Genomic DNA, 26,971 nt, shown 5'->3' with positions numbered 1-26,971 from the left:
CGTTACGTTAGTTTATGTTTTTTAATAAAATAAATTACTGCCTTGGTCAGCATATTTAGTTTTTCATAACCAAGAGAACGTTTCGCACAACTTCATACATTATCAGGCTGAAACCAAAGGACTCATGGAGACAAGCAAAAAACGAGGTAATAAATAATTGCATAAAACATCCAAATTTCGTAATTCGGAAACACTAAACTTTATTCATTTAATTAGGTACACACATGAGATGTACTATGTAGAATTTTCAGTGAAAAATGCAGGCTCGACCAGGACTCGAACCCGTGTCTTCAACACACCATGCCATTGCTCTACCGCTGAGCTACCAAGCCAGGCTGGCTTTGCCTGAATTTTTGCTGCCAATGTTTTACCTGTGTGGAATCATCTCTGCTAGTGATACTGCAATGGGATCTGTTCTCTTTGAAAAACTGTAGACATCGACATTACCTGGTTCCTCCCAGCGTACAGGAGGCGAAGCCAGGCTGGCTCAGTAGCTCAGTTGTAGAGCAATGGCATGGTATGCCAGAGACCTGGGTTCGAGTCTTTATCAAGCCTGCATTTTTTGCTGAAAATTCTACGTATTAAACTTTATATATGCAATACTAAAACCACAATTACAGCATCCATCATGTAATAAAAATGTTTCTCAGTCTTCCTCTCACCATAACCTCTTCTCTTTTTTACCTGTCTCCATTAGTCCTGTGATTTCAATCTGATGATGCGCGAATGCCGTTCAAAACATCATTTTAGTGTGTAATGTGATGAGTGAAATGCATAGATTTTGATATCCTCAGACAAAATTTTCATCTTGCTGACTCCCTGCTGACCATGTTGGAAGATGTGACCATGTTTCAACTAATGTTTTTAGTTTTGAAAAGAATGGGCCTTGTACTCTGTCTTGGAGAACATATTTTAATGCCTCCTTACTTTTATAATGTGTTGTGCTTGTCCTATGCAAGCCTTTTTACAACCTTGCACTTTTAATTCCACTGAAGGGACTTTTACACCCCCCTTACTTTTAACTTACAGGTGAGGAATTGAGGTAAGAGGGTTCTATCACTGCATATTACAATGGATGCAAAATGGCCATACTTACTGATGCACCATAAATTTTAAATCAACCCAATCCAATCCAAATTTAACTCATCTACAGAAAAACTTCTGTATGAGAAACTTCAATAAGTCAATTAGGTGACCAGTATCAGTTTATTGACGAGAATCTAGTGTAATCTAATCAACTCATTCATTTTGAAAGGAATTGCTAGGTACCTGGACCAGATTAAAAGGAACTCTACAAATGATTTGTATTATCAATGCCCATTTTTTTTAACTTTGCACCCTACTAACGAAATTTCACTGTGAAGAACAGCGAATATTAATCAAATTTCAGGTTGCACGTGGAAGGAATGCACAGCAAATTCACAGGGGCTTATGCGATGCATGTGGGGACCACACTTTACCATATTGTACCGTTGCCAGATGGGCTAATGCATTTGAAAGTGGTCGTTAATCAACTACGAGAGAAAATGGTGGCGGGCATCCTCGCATGGTAACAGATCCACACCACCTTGATGCACTTCGCAGATTGCTGGAGAATGATCGACGTTGGACGTGTAGTGAATTAGCAAATGAACTGAAGATTTCACCATCCTGTGTCAGTCCATGCGACTTTGATTTGTTTCCCAAAATGAAGGAACCGCTGAGGGAAAAATGCTTTCCAGACATCCCGAGCATCATTTCGGCCACAGGACAGTCTCTGCGCACACTGGCACGAACGGGAGCTATCAATGGCATCCAACGACTGTCAGATGTTTGGAAATGTGTTCGCGCAGCAGCAGGAGATTACATTGAAGGATTGTAAATGATTGATTGAATTGTTGTTTTAAGTCCACTTTGTGCACAGAAAGGCTAATTGGGACTGAACCTACAGTTTATAGTGGGATCCGAACCACTATGTGCCTCCACCGGTTATCGAACCCAGGACACCTAGATTACAAGGCGACGACGCTACCGCTGCACCATCGGGGAGGCCCGGATTGTAAATGATTCCAGGTATGTATCTTCTTTTGTGTCTCTTTCTCATACATGTTACCACTACAAGAAAAATGGCCCTCGTGTGTTGATTTCCAAATAGATTTTTTTTAAAATGACAAGAATCCACTATACAGAACAGTACTGCCAAAGATAACATTGACAATGGTAGTAATTCGGGCCTAGATCTGGAAAATACAGTATTCAAAATTTTTGGATCCAGATCTGAAAGTTACCAAAATAATCTGAAGATCTGCAACCAAGGAATTTCAGATCTAGCCGTCTCCAGTGTGGTAACACAAAAATATTGTATTTTTGTTATTTTGCACACTTTTCTGCCACTTTTCGCTAATCAAGACAATGAGGATGAGTGGTGATCATATGAAATAGGTGAGAGGACACTTACAAAGAACATCTGTGCCTGAGCTAGGAATTCAACTTGTGAACTTTGGTGGCAAGATTGAAAGTTAACCATTTAATTTGCTTGGCTATTATAAGTGTAATAAAATATAATGAACATAAATAAAGTATAATAAAAATAAATATTTAAAAAATTCATTGGATAGTGAATATCCAAACAGAAAATATTAGATAAACCATATTTATTATCTTTAGTTAAAACATTTTCAACATTTTTGCTCCAAAATAAATTTGCAATACTTCAGGAGCACATCAGCAAAACATGAGGAAATGCATTGAACGAAAATTGCAAAACAATGAATGACTGAATACAAAAATTATTGCCTTAAATTCTCAAGATCTGACGAGATTTATTTCGCATGGCACAGCATGTCTATCTAGTCTCTCAGTCTGAACCTTCAATTGTTTCCAGTTCAGCGATCTCGTTTTCCAGTGCAGAAGCAAGAAACTGCAGATCTTCCATCTCCTTTTTGTTTCTTACCAGACTGCTTTCAATTTCCAGGCTTTTCTTTTGCATAAAGGAACTGAAAACAAATACAAGTGCCTCAGTAGAGCTACATATGTGACAAAGATATTGAAGGTTAACATTTGAATATCAATTTCGAATAAATATATCAAATACTGAACATGAAGATGTTGATACTGGTGTTACCAACTTTGATCACAATGATAGCAATAAAGTTACGTTGAGATATCCCGTACAGTCTTACATAAGTGAAGTTATTTCAGTTTTATCACTGGCAACCTAAAAAATCATTGTTTTTATATATAATATACAACCTTTGTCAGAAAAGTTCCAGGACTGAGCTTGTAAAAAATACTGGTGTTACCAACTTTGATGATCACAATGATAGCAATAAAGTTACGTTGAGATATCCCGTACAGTCTTACATAAGTGAAGTTATTTCAGTTTTATCACTGGCAACCTAAAAAATCATTGTTTTTATATATAATATACAACCTTTGTCAGAAAAGTTCCAGGACTGAGCTTGTAAAAAATAATTTATTCAACTTACGGACTCTAATGGTCCTACGTCTTGTCAAAATAGTCCCCTCGGCTACCTATGCACAGCTGCCACAGTTTCTGTAGGTCATGGAAGCAAGTAGAGAAAGCTTCATCCGGGATGCTTCTCAGCACATCTGTCGCAAAACTGTTTGGATTGCTACAATATCTTCATGACACTTCCCTTTCAGCTGCATTTTCACATGGGAGGAAAAAAAAATCACACAGCGGCAGTTCGGGTGAATATGTGGTAGAGCAGAGATACAATGCTTGTATCTCTGCTTGGTACAATGCTTGGCCAGATTTTCCTGGACTGATAAAGCAATATGGGGCCGTACATTGTCGTGCAATAAGAACCACTGCCAAGATGCCGACAAATCAGGACGGCACCACCAAATTGCTTGGCAAAAACTTTTCAGCTCGCCAATATAAAAGTTTTGATTTATCGTTTATCCTTCAGGCAGATATTCATGGTGCATAAACCTTTAGCATGAAAAATGTGATCAACATTGTCTTTGGATCGTCTTGCACTGAATCTCTGCCCTCCCAAAACCTTTTGTGCCAATCAAAGACACGGCTTCTCGATATAGCCTTGTCACATATACTTGCTGTATCATATTCCATGTTTCACTACTAGAGGTTTTCCTAGCTTAACAGAGAACTTAATGTTATCTCTCTGAACAGAATCCACGTCCATCACGTCACTCGAGTAACTTCCAACTAAATGTGCCAACAAGCTGAACAGTGGGTTGCAATGCACAGCCCTGCCACCTAGTGAGTTTACATGGAAACACTTCCAAGGTCATGTTTATTCAGAACACATATTAGGTAACTGAATAACACCCATTTCTTGTGTTTCAATATCATGGGTAAAGAATAAAAAAATCAGTCCTGCAACTTTTCTGACAAAGGTTGTATATAAAAATCAAAGAAGGAGAAAGGAAAAGACTCACGGGACAGTGGAAAAATTCAGAATTTTCGCTAACTTTGTCATAGCATCTTCAGTGTGAGAAGAAAGAGACTGAACCGGAAGTTGGGGCCCTGCAGAGTTGCCAGGTCCCCATCGAAGAAGAAGTGGTGCGTAAAATGAAAAAAAAAAAACACGTGTTTCATCACCAGGCTCATTGAAAACTGTGAGTGGATGGGAGGGATGAGGTGGGGACGTTACTGGGTGACCTTGTTCAGGCCAGGTGGGGTGGTTGCACTCATGGCCAATATATAGGCCCTCTCCCATCTTTTGCAAACAGAAGTGTTGGCTGGTTGGGGTAGAAGATGGATGATCACTACCCGGAAGTAGTCATTGAAACGGATGTTGTGGTGGTTGGTATGGACGGCGACAGTGAAGTCCAGGTTGTGGGTGGAGGAACGGTGGTTATTGATGTGGAGGTTGAGGTCAGTTGATGTTTCCCCCAGGTAAAAATCACCACAGATGTTGCAGGTGAGGATGTAGATCAGGTTTGAGGCATGGCAGGTCGGTGGGTAAAATTGCCAGTGGCCATGTGCACCTGGAAGGTGTGAGCGGTAATGAGTATGGGTCAGGTTTTGCACCTAGGGCGGTTGCATTTATGGGCGGGTGGGTGTTGGTTGTGTGGTGAAGGAGTGTTGTGGACCAGGATGTTTTGGAGGTTGGGGGGCGTTTGAAAACCACCCTGGGCTTGTTGGGAAACGTTGTTGAACACACGGTCATCTTGAGACAAACAATATTATTTATCACACTTTTGTAAAAATAATAATATTTAATTCAATGCCCACACCAACTTATTGTTCTTTTGTTGCATCAGAGCTAATGAATTCCATTTGGAAAAAAAAAAAGGATGAACAGATTAAGACATAATCATCAAAATAGGCTTTCTTACCTCAGTTTTTCCAGCTCTTTCAAGGAAAATGCATCGTCATCAACAAGCTCTTCACAACCATCGTCCTTGAACTTGGCCTTCATATTCTGGACTTCTTTCATCACTCTACCTTCTTCCTTCACTATCTCCTCCTTTTTCAGTCGTACACTTTGTAACTCCTTGGTTAAGTGTTTCCTGTCCTGTAACACAAATATGATATACATATACAGGGTGATTCATAATTCCCTCCGAGACTTTGAATGTGTATAGTACAAGAAATATAACACATACAGGTAAAAGATGCATATCAGTACATAAAGAATCTCTCAAAGCTTACATCACGCAATTGTAGGTTTAGCCTCTAAGTGGCAGTATAATATGGTTAAAGCAAACATGGCATGTACTGGTGAACACAATCTACGCCTCTTAGAATTTGTTAAATGTCAGTCTGTTGTGATAGTACAATGTACGAAATATCGAACAGGTGAACAAGTGCCAGAAAGGATCATTCATGCAGTCACTGGTATTGATTGTGATATGTTGGGACATATGTAGCAACAACTTGATTTCTGAATTGATGTCTGCTGCGTCATCAGTGGTGAACATATCGAGCAACTGTCAGGTATGTACCAAACTTGGAGAGATTCTTTATGTACTGATATGCACTTTTTACTGATACAGATGTAATATTCGTTACAATCTAAAAAAGTATTAATATAGAGAAACTATATTCACCCAGAAAATGGCATCATCAACAAAAAAAAATAGATGTGTATATATTATTTTAGCCGCAGATCTATTTTGGCTAGCATAGAAAATGTTCACCATTTCCCAACACAGTCAGGAAATGTTGGGATTTCCCGATACTGTGGAAATCTCAAATTATACAGGTTATTTAAATCTGAAGTGATTGTTTTTGCATTTCAGGAATAAAAATTATCATTTCCAAGAATGTAGAACACAAGCTTTTAATCAAACTTCGAGAATTGAGCACTTTTAGTATACAACCATCAAAATTTCCCAATTGCTTGAAACCTTGAAAGCAATAAGTCATTTTCCAAAATAGGGATCAGGATGAGAAATATTTTTCCACATCACAGTATCGAGCATACTTCTCTGGAAAGCCAATTTTTCTCCTAAATTCATTTGCATAATGAATTTTACAAGGAGAAATATATGTTTGAGATGAAGCGATACAAAGTTTTTGCCAGTAACATAAACCAGCAATGTAAAATTTGCCTAGTCTTGATGAAGATTATTTAACATTTCTGTTACCCACTTGGTGGCCAAGCACACTAAGTGATCAACTTTCAATCTTGCCACAAAAATTCTCAGGTTGGAATCTTGGCCTGAGCATGGACGTTCTTTGTAAGTGTTGTCTCATTGATTTCATCTGATCATCACTCATCTTCATTGTCCTGATTAGCCAAAAGTGGCAGAATACAAAATAACAAAATTACAATATTTTTGCATGACCACACTGGAGATAACTAGATATGAAATTCTTCAGTTCCACAACCAAATTTTGGGGAGAAACTTTCAGATCTGTATCCATAAATTTTGGATACTGGATTTTCCAGATCAGGACCTAAATCACTACTTTGGCAATGCTGTTTTGACATCTTGTTTCTTGTCATTTTAATGCAGCTATATGGAAATCGACATCCAATGTGTTGTGGAAGAAGATATAAACATTTGAAAAATCTTTTGTACAAGGTGCCTGTAATAGATTTTACCTTTGAAATAATCTGTCTGTACAAAACTAAGACTTTCTCTCATAAAAATAATAATAAAATGGCAGGATTTTACACTAGATTAAAAGTCACTTATTGATATACTGAATTCTAAAATGATTTGTTATTTCTAGTGATCTACTGATATGCGTATACCTCCCAATACAGTAGAGTACTGTTGTATTTGTTCCATCTCCAGAATACATGTGAGCAATATAGACTACTTACATACAATGTGGGTCCACTACGGAAGTCATCACCAAGTTTGGCCATTCTTTGTTCATAGTCCTTTCTGGAAATATAACAATATTTTCTTTTCTTTAGTGACCCACATACACAAATTATATATTATATTAATGTTCAATTGGTAGTTTCTCGGTATCAGCATATACTAATAATAGCAATGTAACAATATAGCTTGGCTAAGGAAACCAAAATCCATCCTTACGAAGTTGATAGCCACCAGTAAGCAGTGTTATATTAACTAGAGCTGAGCCAATACTAATTTGAACTGATTCATACCAATGCCGAGACCCTTACCGATTCCTACCGATACTAATGCTTGAAAATTTTGGCAATTAGTTGTAACAAAACGTTATTCAAAATATTGATTAATAATCCGCTGCAATTATAAGCATAGATTTACCAGAATATCTCATCAAAATATTCAAGAATTACATCAGAATATTGAAATACATGGTCCTCCTCCATAGCCGAGCAGGTTAAGGCGTTCACTCGTCTTGAGATCATTCGCTGCGGGACGGCGTAGGTTCGAATCCGGCTCTGGTTGGAATTTATTCGGCCTACGTATAGGGCCGGTGGCAACCCACCATCGTGAGGAAATTGGGGAGCTCCAAGTGAGTGAGCGTAATCCGGTCACGAAGTCCTACAATGGCTGGGGGTCGGTCGGGCTGACCACCCCTAGTCTGTGTGCAGATCTCCATGCCCCCTTGGTGGCTCGCGTGGGAGGGAGGCCAGCAGTCAGTAGGTAAGCCTTGGCCCAATATTGGGCTGTTGCGCTATTGGATTATTATTATTATTATTATTGACATCCATGTTATGTAATGATAAAATTCAGTTTTTCACACAATCTTGGTGCAAATAAATAAATTTTGCTTCTTAAATAAAATCCAATTGATACTTTCAGATACCGATACCAATACATCAGTATGGGTACCACCTAAGCCATAATATTAACAACTTTTCCCTGCATGAATGAGTGGCATGGACATTGCCAGAAGTTTTTTGTATGGGGTCTGTTGACAAAATTGAATAGTAAAATAATACTACTATCATATCTTTATTTCCTGTTACTCAGTCCACCAGATGAGTGTTATCCAACATGGTTGTTTCATCATACTTTTACATTTCATTCAGTTAATTTACTGAAATGCATAGCAGTTCTATTTCCTATTATCTTTTGCATACCTTGTTCAAGAAAAATCTTTGAACAGAGGACATTTTAGTCATAAAATTTATGTTGTGTGCCCTCTTACATAAAAATCTTATTTTTTGAATTTTGAAAACTAATGAAAAAATTTCTTACAGTGGCATATTCTCCCATGTTATCTGGTTTACTGCCGGTGCATTTGAAGTTGTCGGACTTCTGTTTTTAGTTTCACTTGCATGTCTGACGTTTTATTTCTATTATATTCAATTAATATATAATAAATATATACAATAAATAAGAATTGTTGCTGTAAACCAGGTCAAATTTTCAGAATATGCCACTGATTTCTTCCGTGGATTAAGTGGTAGAGTATGAAAATATGAAGTTTTACACTCAAACATTCTATTGGAATACCAATTAACTGAAATTTATTTATCAAAATAATAAGCTTTTTGCTCTTTTCCTAATTTAATGAAATGACAATTTCCAGGAGAGGGGGTCAACTGACTAGTTCAACCTCCACCCCCTCTCTCCTTCAGCAGGTGAGGTCAATATTTTTTTTATACTTCTGGCCTGCTAGGTTCATTGAAGGTTTATTATTACATCACTACTTTTTTTTAGATGCCAAGATAGTGTGTGGAAACCATCACATACTTTTATGGTAATTGAAAATTTATTCTTCGTTTTCCATATTTTTTTGGAAAGGTGGCAGGGGGCAATTGCTTTAATTTAAACATCGAGTAATTTTTCACAAAAGACATGAAATTTTGTGTAAGAAGAGATTTCATCATACTTGTGCTATAATGAATGGGGCTAGTAAGGGGTGACACCCAAATGTCAACCTCACTTCCACGTAGTACACCCTGGACTGCATTTTGCAGACTAGCGAGTCTCTGGCGTCTGGACTCTCAGCCAGTATAATCCTCTGTGGAGCTCATATTGAGTTGTCCCTTCATCCATTTCATCTTATCACCATTCATCCTCATCATTGTGATTAGCCAAACGTGGCAGAAAAGCAAAGTAAAATAAACTAAATCAATCAATTTTCCCTAATGAAGGAAATTAGAGCATATGAAAAATGTAATTCAAGTGTGTCAATCAACAGGCTTCTGTGAATGGTTGCAGTCAGAATAATCAGCAAGCAAATGTTTTTTTTTTTCAAGAGGCACATGGAAATCTTATATATTTCTTTAAGAAAGAACATTACAATATACAATACATTGAAAGAAGATACTAATACTTACAATATTTTCAATTGTTTCTTTTTCTCCTGTTTTTTAGAACACACCAATTCTTCAATTTGCTCTTTTGTTTTCTCACTCACAACTCCATTCTCCTGGATTTCCTTCTTAAGTTCTTTGTTTCTATACTGCTGGATTTGCACCTGTTCTGTGGAAATAATAAAACAGGGACATGCACACTTGTGTGTAGATTACAGTTCTAAATGCACGGTCATGAAATTAGGCAGCTGGGCAGAATTGAGGTGGTGCCACATATGAGAAAAGCAAAGCGAGAGCAGGACAAAAGTCGTTTGAGCAAATACTGTCCGTTTGTATCACATGGATTACAAAGACCAAGTCTACAACTCACAACTCTACAATGAGATCTTTAATTCTCTTAAACCTCCGAACACACGGGGTTGTACTATGACATGGCAACAGTGTGAACTTCTGCCATCCGCCTAATTTCATGGCCATGTGTTTAGTCAATATCTCTTCATCGAGTGATTCAAACAATTAAGTACAAACATGTCTGGATAATACTGCCTAAATTAAACTCTATGCTCTGTGTATAGTCTTCAGAAAAAATATAATTATTTACACTGGACTTGTAAACTAACTAACTCTCTAGCCTTCTTAAACCTGAAGGTTCATGGCTGCAGCAACACAGGCCTTCCATCTGTCCCTATCTTGAGCAAGATCTATATGCTTTTTTTTTCCATCCCTACCGATTTCCTTTAGGTCCATCTCAACATTGTCCCTCCATCTTCGTCTTGCCCTTCCTACTGGTCTCTTACCATCAGGTTTCCCAACAAGAATCCTGTGAACTCCTCTTTCCTCCCATTCGTGCCACATGGCCTGCCCATCTAAGTCTTCTTGATTTAATTATTCTAATAATATCTGGACATGAATACAAATTATGTACTTCTAAATTATGTAACCTTCTCCACTCACCTGTCTCCTCATCCCTTTTAGGTCCAAATATTTTCCTAAGGATCTTATTTTCAAATACTCTCAATTTATGTTTCTCTTTCAATGTAAGGGACCAAGTTTCACACCCATATAATACTACAGGCAAAATTACTGTTTTGTATATTCTAACTTTTAGTTTCTTAGATATTAAACGGGAAGACAAAAGTTTATGAAGAGAGAAGTAACATGCATTTCCCAAATTAAGCCTACTTTTTATTTCCTCTTTAATATAATTTTCATTTGTTAATATTACTCCTAAGTATTTGAATTTGGAAACTATTTCAAACAAGTTGTTATCAATAATTAGATTTTGATTATTACCTAACACTTGGTTTCGGCCTGTAAGCATATATTTAGTTTTCTCTTTGTATATTAGTTTAATATTTTTAATAAATGAATACTTTGAACACACTGTTATTATTAATACTGATGCATTTTAACAACTCTTTAGTGCAGTGTAGTACTTTGCTTACTGTGTTATTTCAAAGATCTACAATTTTTTTATTATTTAAGAAGAATCTAAGCAAATGTGCCACCCTATGAGACCAAGTGATTAGAGTGGCATTTTGTAAAGTCAGGATCCAAGATTTGAATCCTTGGTATAGGATGTATGAATACATTTAATTGTGTTTGTTTTTTCATTTATTTCATTGCTGGTGAAATAATCACAAAGTGGCAAGTGACTTTGTAACCCCCCCTACCTTCCTCTTTTAAAAATGTTACAGTATGGCAATGCATCTTATTTTTGGACATATGATGCAATGTGGAATGTAACTGCCTCTTTCTCATGGGGCACACAGTGTAAATGTATGGAAAAGGTAATCACTGACAAAGAGAAGTCATAATGGCTATTCAGTGCGTAGTCATGGCATGATCCACTAGAGCACCACCCCAGTATATGTAACCGTGTTGCACCCTGCCTCACAAAATGGCATTAAATATCAATTTTTTAAAGGTGCTGTTTTATGTTTCACCTTGATAACATGAGGACAATATTGAGTGGGTTCCGAGAATATTTTGATGAATGTAAGAAAATTCCAGCTCCATCTTAGCTTTTTTATCGTAAGCAATAAGATCAATAACCTGCAGCAGATCCAAGTGTAAATAAGGATTTAGTGCTATGAGCATTACTATTACCAAACTACAAACAAAATTTGTGAGAAGTAATATTTTATCTCTGATCAGGCCCACAGCAAAAATTTTATTTCAGGGGGACCTCATCCCTTAGCATGTACATCGCAAGAAATATTTGTAGAGGGGGCAGGGTATTGATAAAACTTGATCATTAGAAATGATAATTACAATAATAATTATTACCACAGTTATATTGTTATTTTACAATAACTAATTTAAGTTACTAAACTTAAACCAATTTAATCCAAATTTATTATTATTATTATTATATAAATGGAGAGGCTTTGCTACTCGATCCACTGTATGAGTGAATATCCAACCCAACTGTTGTCCTTTATTTTCTTACATTTTGTACAGTTAGTGTACTGAAATTCATAGTTATTGCATATTTTGTTATTAACTTTACACATTAAAATCAAAAAAGGGGCATTAAAAGTTAGTCATAAATTTTACTCACAAAGTTTATATTGTGTGACCTCTCAAAGAAAACTATAAATTTTGGAAGCTGTGGATCCATTTATTCTTTGGATTAAATGGTAGAATATAAAAATATAACCAGGTTCCTCTATTATACACAAAACGTTTTGGAGCGAATGCAGTTTTTTACTTTGGTTATAACTTTATTTCTGTTATTAACAAGAAAAAGAACAAACTTCTGCCCTTTTAAAACTTGAATGATGTCAATATCCAGGGCAGTCGACTGACCCGTTTGACCCCTTCCCGACATCTATGCTTATCACCAGCTGCCATCTAAAGGTGAAAAGTAGGGATAGAAGCCCTGAAAATTAATTTTTCAGTGTATTACAACTTATTATTCAAGATGTTTAATCCTATTAGAGATGTAAAATTAAATACCACTACACACTATTTAAATTTGTTGCATTTTGGGGTGGGGGGTTTCAGCCGCCTTAGGCCTCCCCTTGGCTATATTCCTTTCACTGATGTTCATAAAACTCAATGGACGACAAATTTCTAAGTCATCACAACTCAGCCAAGGATGCTAGATCACATAAGGTATTCCAAGGCAAGCACAAGAAGGAGATGAAGCTCTTCTGGCAAGGTGAGTGGTGTTTATTTCATACGAGTTATTCAATGATTTTTCCTTTATAAAAAGTGTCCCAGTACTGTTTATTTTATGGCTACATGATAATATCCCTATTTCAGGGCCACATTTCACCTTTGATGATGTGAAATTTGAGACACTGTTGTAGTCAAGATGAAATTATCACATACCTTCTAAAGCAATCTTCTCAGCTCGTGCTTTATCCAGCTCCTCAGTTTTTCTCTGAACTCCATCTTGCAGCTCTTCTCTTGTATGAACTAATGTTGGTAGAATCTCATGCTGAAAATGAAATGCATAACCAGAAATTACTTCAGAAATGATTTAGCATCATGCACATTTTTTGCATTAAAAACATTGAAGATATGATAATTTACATAATTCACAGGGAAATCTAAGCCATAGATCAGACATGGGAGGAAGTTTTATGAGACAAGAAGCACAAACTGCTTTATATTTTTCTTACATCAACTAGAACCAGGTAAATCTGTAAATTGCTTATTTAGGGACATTGTTGGAAATACAGTGGAAACCTGATTTTGCAAGTTCCAGTTTTACATTTTCCCGCATTATGCATTCAATCTGCATGATCCCAATACAAAAAATGCTATAAATGTTTATCGATATTGCATTTTCCCACATTTAAAAGTTCTTTCAGCTTGGTCCGCTGAAAAACATAAAATCCAGGTTCCCCTGTATTCTCACATGAGATCACTCACCCATCCTGGGAATCGAACTTTGGTTACCTGCATGACAGTCGGACACTATACCAACTGGACAGTCACAATTCCACACATACAACGTGGGCACAAAGTCTTCATTTATTGGGGAAAGCAACTTTGTGCCCACCCTGTATATATACTCACATATAAGATATAGGTGGTATAGGTAAAGAATTCTCCTCCACATTGCAAAGAACTATGGAAGTTGTAAAGGTAAAAGTCTCCACTACATTCACAATCACAGTCACTGTGAAGATGATATGATCAACACCATGCTCCAACCACCTTTACTCAACAGCTACCCACTTTATCAGAGGATGGATTAATCCCAGAGCTACCTTATGCAGGGATATAGTTTTGAAAATTCCCAGCTGAAATCACCCAGCCTGGGATTCAAATCCAAGTTTCCTGCATAGTAGTCAGATGTCCTACTGACTGAATAATTGTATCTTTGTTTTAAGAATTAATAGCAATTATTCAGTACATAGCAATGTCTGCTCGTTTATATTACCAGTAATTTGTACCAGCTCAATAGAAAGAAGAAGTCAATTAGTTTCATGTGAAATACATTAGATAATAATTGATAAAGTTAATTATTTTACACAAAAATGTCTCCCACTTTATATCAGAGGTGCACTACTTGTTATCAGTAAGTATTATATAAATAGATACATTGGTAAAAATTGGCACATAAATATTTCACTTATACAGTGTATATTAAAACTTGTACATACCTGACTAACAGTATCACTTCCAATTTCATTGATGCTATTTTGCAAAGAATCAATGGAAAACACATTCTCATCCTCGACAGGCATGGTTAACCCACTGAAACACAAGTATAATATTTAATATTAGGTTTGAAAAAGCAAAAATGCATATCATATCATATCAAGATATTTTAAATGAAGAAAAAGTTAGGCTTTAATGTTTCATTAAAAAATAAAAAGAACTTTTGATATGAAGGTAGGTGATAAATAATGTAGTAATGTTCCTCCCCATGCATTATTTCTACCCTGCCACCCCTCCCCCCCCCAACTTTCCACCAGCCCTCAATAAAAAAACGACCAAGTTTTATGATTTTAATGAGGAAATACCTTAAGTATTACTGTTAAGAACATGTTTATTGTAAGTATGTATTTATTTGATACCTACATAATGATACCACAATAACAGTAATCTCCTACACACTGTCCCAGCTATATCCCTGGAGCAGGTGAACGAAAACAAGTATCTGTGCAACTAGTGACGTGAGGCAGCTCCACCAATCAACACGTGAGAGGAACGGGATTGCGTGGGGGTGAGAAAAGTGACTGCAGTTACGAGCCTTCCCAGCAGCGTGTACTGCATCGCTCTGTCCACTCGATCCTCCCCTTCTCTGCCTCATTTTGATATTTGGGGGGGGGGGTTGCCCCTAAAACCGTTTTTTAGCCGAAACAAAAAACACTTATTTCTTCTTTTGGACCCGTTTATACACCTGCCAAGTTTCATGGAAATCCGAGAGGGACACAGGGGTCAGATCCTCACTTCAATTTCTCATCATCGTGACATTTAAGGGGGTTTTGCCCCCTAAAACAGTTTTTTAGCTGAAACAAAAAAAACAATTATTTCTTCCTTTGGGCCCCTCTTACACCTGCCAAGTTTCATGGAAATCGGAAGGGGACACAGGAGTCAAATGCCCACTTAAATTTGTCCTGATCTTGACATTTGAAAGGGTTGCCCCCTAGAACAGTTTTTTAGCCGATACAAAAAAACTCGTATTTCTTCCTTTAGGCCCCTCTATACATCTGCCAAGTTTCATGGAAATCGAAATAGGACACAGGGGTCAAATGCCCACTTAAATTTGTCCTCATCTTGACATTTGAGGGGTGGGGGTTGCCCCCTAGAACAGTTTTTTAGCCGAAACAAAAAACACGTATTTCTTCCTTTGGGCTCCTCTATACACCTGTCAAGTTTCATGGAAATCGGAGGGGGACACTTAGATAACCTCCCTTGTTAAGTCTTACACCTTGTAATTATATAACACTGCATATATTATAATGTTTTATTTTAATTTCTAAAACTGTAACTGTAGGACAATTGTATAACTTTTGTATAACATTTCTATCTTGTTAAATGTGTTAAAGGTTTCATCCTGGAATGGAATGTCTCACATTTATGTTTCCATTTCCAATACATATTCGTTTCAATGGCATTTACAAAATCACCTCTGACATTTTATGTTAAACAAGTAAGATTATTTTTGTGCACGAGTGTGTTAGCCGATGCGTAGCAAATTATTTCACTTGAAAAAAATCTTGAAGGACTAACTAATGAAAATAATGGGATTGAGATACGAAACTCTCGGATCCGGATTTTTCGGATCCAGATCCGTTTGGCCATCCCTACTCTGGACAGTCGCCCGTCCCTTAAGCTGCCCCTGAACACAAATTATAGAAGAAATAATTATATTACTTTTATACTGTTTTATTTCACCCTTTAAATGCACCACATCAAATTTAACTACTGAAGAAGAAACCGATGAATGATTTTTGAAACCTCGAGAGCACCATATGTGACATAATTTTCGTGATGTGCAATATGCATGCACGTGCGTATTAGGGTTAAGTGCCCATATTTCGGATACTTAATTTCAAATTAGATTTTCAGTACCTAAATGTAAACAAAATAAGCCATAAATGTATTGATAAACATTGAACATATATTTATTAATGTTTCTGAAAGTTATATTAACATTTTTGGTATATTTTATGAAACAAAGAATTGTATGCATATTTTTAGTCTCACAAAAAGGTTGCCTAATGTCGGATAGGGTATTTCCTAATTTCGGATAGGGTTACTAATGAGTATTTGGAAAGGGTGCACAATTTCTGATAGTTGAAATTAGGTACCCGTGTAGCATCCGAAATTAGGAAACCCAGTTGCATATTCAATATGGCGATTCTGTGCGTTCCCCCTCTGAAATAATGTGACTGAAACTACGTAATAATGTTTGCTGAATATCTCAAGATTATATAAAATGTAGACAGAAGTGAGTAAAAACTAACCTTCTAGTTGTAGGCCTTAAGTTTGGATGGTGAAATATTACATCAAAACTCCGGAAAAGTCAGAAATATCAGCCACACACTAAAGAAACATTGCTCAAGGTCACACACAAGGGTGAAACTGGGGGACGAAGCAGCGTGTTAGTTGGCACTATATGCACTTCGGTGCTGCTGTTCTAAGGTGGAAATTTCTTGGTATCCGAAATTAGGAACCTATCCGAAATATGGGCACTTGACCCTAATATCAGGGGATGAATATAGATTATGAAACACTCCCCTGATGTTTCATCTCTTTTGTGTGCAAATATCTTTCTTGAGATGTTATTTTTATCATTTTCTATGTTGCTCTTTTAGTGTACTGAATCACGTTTCACATCCATACAGAACTACTGGCAAAATTACTGTCTTGTACATTTCAAGTTTTACTTTCTTCTAAAGAATAAGAAGTGTGTGAATAGAAAATTAACACGTGTTACCTTAATGACGGGTGCTTTTAATTTCCTCCTTTATATCGTTCCATTTCGTTAACTGTTGTTACCTATAATTAGGTTTTGTTTATTATCAAACACTTGGTTTCGTCCTGTAATAATACAGTGTGCAATTTAAAATCGTACCGCACGAATACCTAACGGAATCCGGTGGGTACAATTTTAAATTGAACGCACTGCATATCGCCCACTTTAAACTGTGTATAAAATGGCTTAAAACAAAAAAACCTCAAACACACGCTTGTGTATCGTACTTATGTTATTATACAGAATAGAGATGCGGCGATGATCGATTGATTGAGTTGGTGTTTTAAGTCCACTTTATGCACAGTAAGACTACTCGGAACTGGACCTACAGTTTAAAGTGGGATCCGAACCACTATGTGCCTCTACCGGGTACCGAACCCGGAACCCCTTGATTACAAGGAGACGACGCTACCACTGCGCCATCGGGGAGGCCCAAAGATGCGGCGATGGCAAAGGAAAATAATAAAATATTGGATTTTAAATATTTTAGAGAATAAGTGAAAAAATAAGCCAGAATATTCGCATATTTGCGCGAAATTAGTCACGTGACACCATGAAACAGCTAGAAATACCCAAGAGATTCGCGCATCGAAATGAGAGACCAGTTCTACACCCCGTGCCAGACCGTCCCGCTTCATTTCCTGCTGAGTGCAGTGGTGTCAGGCGGGCCAGGTCATAGCAGAAATTGTGCGAATCCAAGGTGCTTCAACCGCTAGAAGGTCTGGACATAAAGATACCTTTTATATATATATATAAAATGAGATAAAAATAGAAAATAGTTGTTTTCATTAAGTGTTAAGATTTTATTTGATTCTTGCTCTCTATTAATAATGATCAATAATATTTCATACTTATATTAGTCTTGCATTCATGTTTTATCATTATTTTGTACATGTTGCTCTAAGGCCTCTAACCAGATTTTTTTAAAGGGGAGGGGTTAGATCTGAAAATGTGGAACAAGAACAAATAGAAGATCAGAAATGCTGTGAGGTTGATTGAATTAGATTATTTTTGCGTTGCCTTTCTGCCAAGTTTGTTTAATCGCGACGATGATGATGAGCGATAGTATGATGAAATTGATGAAGGAGGCGTGCATCTTAGTGCTTACTGTTTACATTCTATTCTAAGAAGTATCGAATAGTTCTATGTTCCTTAAATTAACAATGTTTTCAAATGTCCTTCAACTTTCTTACACCAGCACCAGTCATTGAACAGCCATGATAATTCTATGTTTAAATAATATATTTATAAATTAAATTATACGTATTATCAATTATTATTGTAATAAAGAAATCTAAATGTGAGTTAACCAAGAAGAGGCATTTTCGTCTGGTAACCAGTAGCGGAGATTGGGTGCCAAAACTGGTCGGCAAGGACTATTTACTTTCTCTTGGTAGACAAGTGGAAAAATAGTAGTGGGCGCAACTGCCGTCCCCTCCCTAATCGACGACACTGCTGTAGCCTTGCATCAATGGTTATAAAAATAAAACTATTCAATATTGCAGACTGCAGACTCCTGGAGCTTGCCTCTCTACACAATAAACACATTTATTTATGAAGGAAAAAATTGAAATTTTTAAAAATTTGAAAAATCTTCGATGTTATTTTCATAGTTTTTATATCTTCACATTTAAATATTTCACAGTTCGAGGGGGGGGGGGGCATGGCACCTGTGACCCCTTCCCTGGGTACGAGCCTATATGGATCCATTGTATTTCCTTCTCGGAAAAATGTTCTTGCTTTACAAAACACGACGTACTTCCTGTTGTTTTGAGTAATTCGAATTTTAAATCACGTTCGTAATATTATAGTAAAAATGTTAGCAACCTGAAATTTTGTATTTTCGATAGGGTTTGCTTTCCCAATTTTCGGAACTTCTCATTCGGACGGAAATGTATGGTAAACAAACTCAGAATATTTCGTTTTCTTCAGATAGTGTGGACATGCGCTTACACCACCGTGAGATATTATTATCACTCAGATAATATAATATAAATCGCATAACATATCGCATAACCTTGGCGTTTACCGTGGAAAAATATTTCTCCCCTTCCCCTGGTTGAAAGATTTTTCATGACGTTTTGCAAGTCTTGCGATGACTACGTAAAAATGTTACACTTCGCCACTGGTTATTAACCATTCTTCAGAAATTTTTGTTTGAACGCTACGGACCCTCGAAAAACCTAATTTCATCTTGAATGTATGCAACTACATTGCACACTTATGCGATATGCATATGTATATTCAGGTAGATATCCGCAAGAAATATTCGAATAAATCGCATAGTCAAATTAAGAATAGTGAATTGATCTAATAATAAATGAAGGAACAAACTTTCCGAGCTTCTTTTTATCTAGTGTATGTATGAGATGTATCGTATAATTATAGAAATTGAAAGAGCGCGTCAACATTTACTCCTTATGTTAAATGAAGATCCGGTATAACTTTTGGTCATGAAGGAAGAGGAGCCCTCATATCTCCCTTAATGTTTCTTGTTAGAGAAGGAAACTGTACCTGTGCACAGTGGCGCAGGAACAGGTGGTACAATGTACCTTTTGTACAGTCACGGACACTTCTGGGTTGTAACAATGACTCTCAGGGGGATCGTTACAACCCAGAAGTGTTCGTGACTGTACCTCCCCTTATAACACCATTAAGCCTTGTTTCCATGATTATGAAAAAACTAAATGCTGACCAAGGCAGTAATTTTATTTTATTAAAAACATAAACTAACGTAACGTTTCAACCTTCTAGCAAGGTCTTCTTCAAACTAGATATATTGATGAGAAGGAAAAGAGGACAAGAAATTGAAACCGCTTGGCATCAGAAGAAGTGTGCAGCAGGGGTATTCTGCCACAAAAGAAGTGATGTAAGTGAGGTGACAAAAATAAATTTTATAAAGAATATGGAGGACAGAATCAAGAAAATATGCATGAAAGAATGTGAAAAAGAAGGCAAAATAAATAGCCTATGGAAAAAGCTGGAAAAGAATGGCTATGAGAAGCAGGATAGACTGGACATAAACAGAAGAAGTAAGAAAACGGGCAGGGGAGAATTGGAAGAGAAAGAAAAAGAGGAGAGAAGGTTTGGAATAAGGAGTATGGGGAAGACCACAGAAAAGATATGCAAAGTGCTTAAAAAAGCGGGGATTAAAACTTACAGGAAGGGAGGGAGAAGCATCTTAGAAATAGCGAGGAATGCTAACAAGAAAAAGGAAAACAGAGAAGAGGAAGAGGAAGGGATTATCTACGAAGTGAAATGTAAAGAATGTCAGAGTGTGTACATAGGAGAAACGAAAAAAAGGCTGAAAGACAGGTTGAATAAACATAGGGATGATGTACGACTTAAGAGAGAGAGAAATGCAATATTTAAACACACGAGAGAAACAGGACATGACATAGAGTGGGATGAGGCTAAGCAGATAGGAAGGGAGAAGAGAATGCTAGTGAGAAAATGGAAGGAAGCCAAGGAAATAGAAAAGAAAGGTGAAGAAGACACAATGAACTAGAATGGGGGACTGAAGTTAAACAAAGAATGGAAGAAGATGTTGGAAAGAGTGGCAAGGACAAGAGAAAAAGAGGAGAGGAGAAGGAAGAAAAATGAAGGGAAAAGAGCGTGAGATTAAAAAGTCCAACCACATTCTATATGGAAGTAATTGCGTTTAGCCTTTTAGGTGAAAGTAAAGTTGGAAAGTGAAAGTCATCTGCTAGAAAGTTCCAAACAACTTTCTAAATAGTCTGGAGGAAGTAATGTTTGTGTATACGAGGGTTGGGGCAGAAGTCATTGCAACTATTTTTTTTTCTTGCAGATACCAGCTCGGTTGGAAAATGCGACATATACAGATGAAAGAACGAAGGGAGAACTACATATGGGGACAGTTAAAACACGCGAACATTGTGCCTCACATAGTTATTACGATAGTGTACAGGACAATACTGGTTTGATCGTGCAAAACAATTACATACCTGTTCTACAGTTGACAGAACAAAACTGGGGCTAGAGGCCCTCAAAGTAGTCACCTGCTATGTGCACCACATGCTGCCAACGATGTGGGAGACTCGGAATACCATCTGCGTCACCATTGGTCGCACCATGGGTGAATCGGGGTCATCTGTTGTTGCACAGCATTGGCAATGCCCTCTCGTGTCGCAAACCGCCTTCCACATAGTGGTTCCTTAACCTTGTGTATGAGATGAAAGTCACAGGGTGAAATGTCAGGAGAGTATGGCGGGTGCTCCAATTCTTCCCATCCCCAGCGTTGCAGTTGCCACCGTACACACTCTGCTTTATGTGGTCTAGCGTTGTCGTGCAGGATGATTGCACTGTGCAAAAGGTCCGGACGTTTCTCCCAAACGCCACGTCGTACCTGTCGCACAAGGAAGTTCCTGTAGTACTCTTCTGTCACTGTTCTGCCATGTGGAACGAAGTGGCACACAATGACACCCGTTGCGTTCTGTCAACTGTAGAACAGGTATGTAATTGTTTTGCACGATCAAACCAGTATTGTCCTGTACACTATCGTAATAACTATGTGAGGCATAATGTTCGCGTGTTTTAACTGTCCCCACATGTAGTTCCCCCTTCGTTCTTTCATCTGTATATGTCGCATTTTCCAACCGGGCTGGTATCTGCAAGAAAAAAAATAGTTGCAATGACTTTTGCCCCAACCCTCGTATATATTGCCCTTTTGTTGTATCAGGTTACTTTTGTACTTGATACAGAGTCTGAAGAAGACCTTGCTAGAAGGTTGAAACGTTACGTTAGTTTATGTTTTTAATAAAATAAAATTACTGCCTTGGTCAGCATTTAGTTTTTTGTACCTCCCCTCAACTAATTGACAGGAGGAAGATTCTGTCTTTAAAATAATCTTGTTTTTACTAGCTGAATGCAAAGTTTCTTTGTCTACCTTATCTCACTATCGAAAAGAATTTAAACCACCATGATCATATTACACTGTATTGTGGTACTAATTACCGCTTTATTACACCATATTTGTGAAGTATATAATTTTACTTTGTCAATCATCTTTCAGATCCCCCTTCCGAACGTTCGGACTAAAAGTTTCATATATTTTTGCGTAGAATTTTATTTAGCAATAAAAAATGAATGTTCCCATTTAAAATAATGAAGTGTCTATACTTTTCTCTTACAGTAACGTCATCTACAATATAACCGATAACGCCATCATAGACCTTCTTCCAACAGAAGGCTATACATTTTTATATTGAACATTTTTTCGTACGATGTGTATTTTTCGAGATATTTTATTTAAAAATTTTAAATGGACCACAAACATGGATGGGCCTACCCAGACTTTTTATTCAGGGGGGAAACCACTTTCCAAGCAGGGCAATGCTTTATTTCGAAAACACACACAATGAACAGGACGAAACTTTTTACGACTCGTTTTCCCGCGTGGTGCAAGTACCCCCACGCTGGATACGCCTATATCCATAAACACACAAACAAAACTTCATTCAAGGATGTATTTAGGAGGGTCCGGGAGATAAGATTTTAAAATTATATCAAATTGGACTAATAAAAAATGGAGCCGTAGCTGCGAAGGTGGTTGTCATTGTCACCCTAGGCCCCTGGAACATAGATATTAGACCGACCTGTCATTTCTCCTCCATTGCTCACCTCCTTTCGTCGGGAATAAAACATAGCACTTACATGTTAATTTAATAGGAAACTAATGGCTTTTTAAAGTTTCTGATTTTCTGTCCCTCCATTTAGTTATCTTTAATTTGGAATCGATTTTGCAGATGTGAACAATAACACACACTGCTTCAATGTGTGGGATGCACAACCGACTGTCCTTGTAAAGAGTGTTTTTTTAAGAGTGATAGAACTTTCGATAGGGATAGCTGTCATTTGTTTTGTTTTGATGACATGTTGTTTTGTCATTTCATATCAGTGAGCGTTGGCAAATGATCATGGAAAAACTGACGCCGCAACAACGTTTACAAATTGTGGAAATATATTTCCAAAATCAATGTTCTGTTCGCCAAACGTATAGAGCACTTCGGAAATATCGGTGCTGTCAGTGAATTGGCCTCCAAGATCATGTGACCTAACGCCACTGGATTATTTTCTTTGGGGATATGTAAAGTCTCTAGTTTATGCTGATAAACCAGCAACAATTAACGCTTCGGAAGCCAACATAACTCGTGTTATTAACGACATACGTCCCCAATTACTTGAAAAAGTGGTTCAAAATTGGACTGATCGAATCCGGGTCATCACAGCTAGTCGTGGTGGACATATGCCGGAAATTATTTTGAAAAAGTAAATGTCAGAAAGTTATATTTCAAATAAAAACACAATCGGCTTCAAACTTATTTTTTTGTGTTTTATTTCAATTCAAAGTTCTATCACTCTAAAAAAAAAACACCCTATATTAGCCACATTTCTTGAATGCTAAGTTTTCTTTTCATCAGATTCAACGTAAAAGAGTAAGTACATAAAATTTCTACAATGTCTAAGTACATCTAGTTAGGGGTATACAAATTTGGTGCAGGAGGTGCGAGAATCATTCTTGTCCTGGGCATGAAATCTCTAGCTACAACTCTAATAAGGAAATATTTCCTTTCGAGAGACCATGTACAGATTTACACCATTATAAAAACATAACACAATAAAAGTATGAAAATTTATTTATCATTTTTAATAAAATCAATAATTAAATAATATCTAACTAAATAACACTTATTAAAAACATTTCACCTATCTACACTAATTTCTTGACATTTTGAACCAGGCGTTAAAGGAATGAATTCGCTAGTTTATAAATGTAGCAAATTAATTTGTTTACCTTGTTTATATGTTTATAAATATAAATGTATATGGATAAATATATAAATAAATTATATTAATTAATGATTTAATAATTACGGCTTTAATGACCAAAAATAATAGCCTTATTTTCAAAATACTTTAACTGTTACTGTTAAAGATCACGTTTATTGTAGATAAGTGTTTATTTAATACCTTCATAATCACATTAAAATAACAGTAATTGCTTCATGATTATTATGTTATTAAGCAGCAACTTGCCAACATTATATCCAACCTTTTTAAAACAAATAGACACGCACCCGGTGGAGGCACATAGTGGTTCGGATCGCTTTTTAAACTGTAGGTCCAGTCCCGATTAGCCTTTCTGTGCATAAGGTGGACTTTCCTGATTTGGTGCCCGAGCAGTCGCCAGGGTCGTCCGGCCCAGGATATATCTGCTGTCAGATATGAAAAATTAAGTCCCTAAATAACGTCAGCAAATTAATATCTACACAATTACACCATGTCAATATTTCACACTTAAGTTGGCGTGTTCACGCACACGCTCTCTCACACAAACCACACATTTGTATGTATTCAGAACCAGTGATCAGAACGCTACGTTTTAAAAGTAGCTTCGCTACAGCTACAGCCGCATTCTACAAAAAAAAAAAAAAAAATAGCTCGCTACGCTACTCCTGTTCGCTACTCGCTACTTCTGCATAAAAATACTTAGAACAATCCTATGGATATTCAAAAGAAGGCCCTAGTATGATAGTTGTACTTATTGGAAAAAAGATTCTGCTACCTATTTATTATCATGATTCTCACGATTCCATAATTTTGATAGCGGCGTTAATTCAGTTACTTATTTTTAATACAGCGTTTGAGAATAACGTAGTTATGTAAGCAGCACATGCATTCAAATTTGATATATGAGTATTGTAATTAGGGTGTTACCCCAATTAATGATTACAACTATACACAAATTAAATTTGGTAGGATTATTTATGTTTATATGTCAACATGGCAGTATTTTGAAAGAAATGAAAAACCCTCCATGTCTGTTAAAATAATGTTTAACGTGCACAGATTTTCTCTTCTTCTGTATCATCTTGGACTTTCATTTACTTTTTTTAAAAAATGTCATATTTGGTTAAAAATTGAAATTGCTGTCAAATTTTTGTTTGAAGGCAATCGAATGTGATTTTAGAATCATTTCAAGTTTTATGATGACAACGTTACTCAGCGCCTTTCGTAAACTGATTTTATTGTCTCTTAAACTTTCTTTTTCCCTTTCAATGTATGAGATTGAATCCTGTTCTGAGGATTTATTTAGACACACATGTAGATAAGTTATGTATGATGTTTGTTCAATCTAATCACAAAATAACAGGGTAGGAATGAAATGACCAGAAGCACAAAAAATTCATACAAGACGAAGAACGGGATCATCCTTAACCGACACTTATTTTCTTTAAAGCATTTGTTGATGCACCAGGCAATATTACTAACAATGCGGCATGCAAGTTACAATATATGCTTTGTTGGAATGTTGCGCGAAAACGCAGAAAGCTTTAGATTGTGATCAAGTAAGGTACGATTTGAGGTTTTCGCCATTTTCAAAGTGGAATAAAAGATTCGATAATGCAGCGCCGGGTGACAGAACGCAGGCAGACCCCAGGTCTCTTGCGAGCTATGATCAGAAGACGACTGCCAAGCCCTATGCTGCAGGAAGCGATGAGAACAGCTCCTCGATCCCTCGTGCGAAGAACAGTGCGTAGGATGGTATTCCTCGAGGCGTATGAGTCTTCGTATAGCCTTCAGTTGTACAGGATTCACTATTTTGATATAGTAGAAGTAGCGGCACAGTATTATCTCTCGCGTGGTGGTGCAATTATCACCGAGAGCCAGTAACTCACTATGTGGACAGAGGAAGAAGTATGCCACAGACTTCTTCAAATTTCAAGTGATGATCTTAAGCAACCGATGCAAATTGTTGAAGTGAATAAGCAGCTAGTAGTTAGACAGAATTCTTTTGAACGAAACGAAGTAGTGGTGAAACGTCTAAATCTCGAGGAGTTTGATAACGATTTCACAGTTTGAGTTTCTGCAAGTTGACACATTGGCACATGGCAGAGATGTTGTTAGCATGCGGTACTTACGAACTAAAGTATGTTGCAGTGCTGGTAATGGTCTTTTCCGAGTCTTCCGAGCAAGGTCTTAGTATGCAAAGTATAAAGAGCGTGCAGAATGGAAGAACCAGAACGATTCTTCATTTTCTTGCTAGGCAGCCAGCTCCAAAGGACATAGTTGATTCGAATTCGCAGAAAGATGGCGAAAGGAAGTTCTGCAAACATCTGCAGAAACTGGACTTACTAGTTCCAACAGAAACACTCACAGAAATGATCTACAATGTAGGATCGTATTCAATATCGTTGTGGAGCAGAATCAGAAATTATGTTGGACAATATATATATGCCTTGAAGTTTACCTTCAGAGAAAGACAGCAGAGTGAGTTGAGTTACAATTCGAGAGAATTGCAGGCAAACCGTGACAATAAACATTGTAAAATGAAAGACTTTGAAATAGTGGGAAAATGCATGGCAAAATACCTCGATAGAGAACCTGAGGACAAAAGTCAGGCAGACGATGGACTAAAACGTACAGAAATATGAGATGGAATGACGAAAGAAATAAAAGGTGAATGCAGAAGGGAAGAAGATATCCCCATTTCAAAGTACATGTACGAGTCTACCCAAACGGACTTCACAACACGAGAGAAATTTTTCTTGGAATATGTCTACCTGAGCACTTACTTTCAAAGCGTGAAAGAGAAGGAGCATAACTTAAATGGTACGGAGGAATTAGGATCGAAGGAAAGGTGGGATCTGGTGCAGACGTTGCACACTGAACACCGAAGTAACGAGCCGAGACTGAATTAAATAAGGGAAACTGCGGCGGAACTGATCCAGGAGTCTGACAGCATCAAAGACACGGTGAAATTTTTTCTAAAGATCGTCGAAGGTCAGTATCGCATGATTGGGGCAAAGATCTAACAAAGCACCGAAGATGTGAGGTGGTCAGATCTTCCAGACGACAAAGGGCTCAAGTG

General features: G+C 37.1%; 1 protein-coding gene across 1 annotated transcript in view; it reads right to left on the bottom strand.

The window, feature by feature from the left end:
* Positions 1–2,624: 2,624 nt before the first annotated feature.
* LOC145993864 (uncharacterized) overlaps positions 2,625–26,971 on the bottom strand; it is an 84,260-nt gene continuing 59,913 nt past the window's right edge. Inside the window, exons 2-7 of the mRNA XM_083129725.1 lie at positions 14,255–14,348; positions 12,972–13,080; positions 9,657–9,801; positions 7,251–7,314; positions 5,311–5,489; positions 2,625–2,975 (exon numbers count right to left, since the gene is read on the bottom strand). Of these exons, the coding sequence (XP_082985851.1) occupies positions 2,837–2,975; positions 5,311–5,489; positions 7,251–7,314; positions 9,657–9,801; positions 12,972–13,080; positions 14,255–14,338 (720 nt within the window). The 5' untranslated portion in view covers positions 14,339–14,348 and the 3' untranslated portion in view covers positions 2,625–2,836. The remainder of the gene's footprint in view (positions 2,976–5,310; positions 5,490–7,250; positions 7,315–9,656; positions 9,802–12,971; positions 13,081–14,254; positions 14,349–26,971) is intronic.

Source organism: Lepisma saccharinum, chromosome 10, assembly GCF_977018435.1.
Source record: "Lepisma saccharinum chromosome 10, izLepSacc3.1, whole genome shotgun sequence".
Classification (NCBI taxonomy): Eukaryota; Metazoa; Arthropoda; class Insecta; order Zygentoma; family Lepismatidae; genus Lepisma; species Lepisma saccharinum.
Note: the sequence above shows the minus strand (reverse complement) of the source record. Positions and strands in the feature narration are given on the sequence as shown.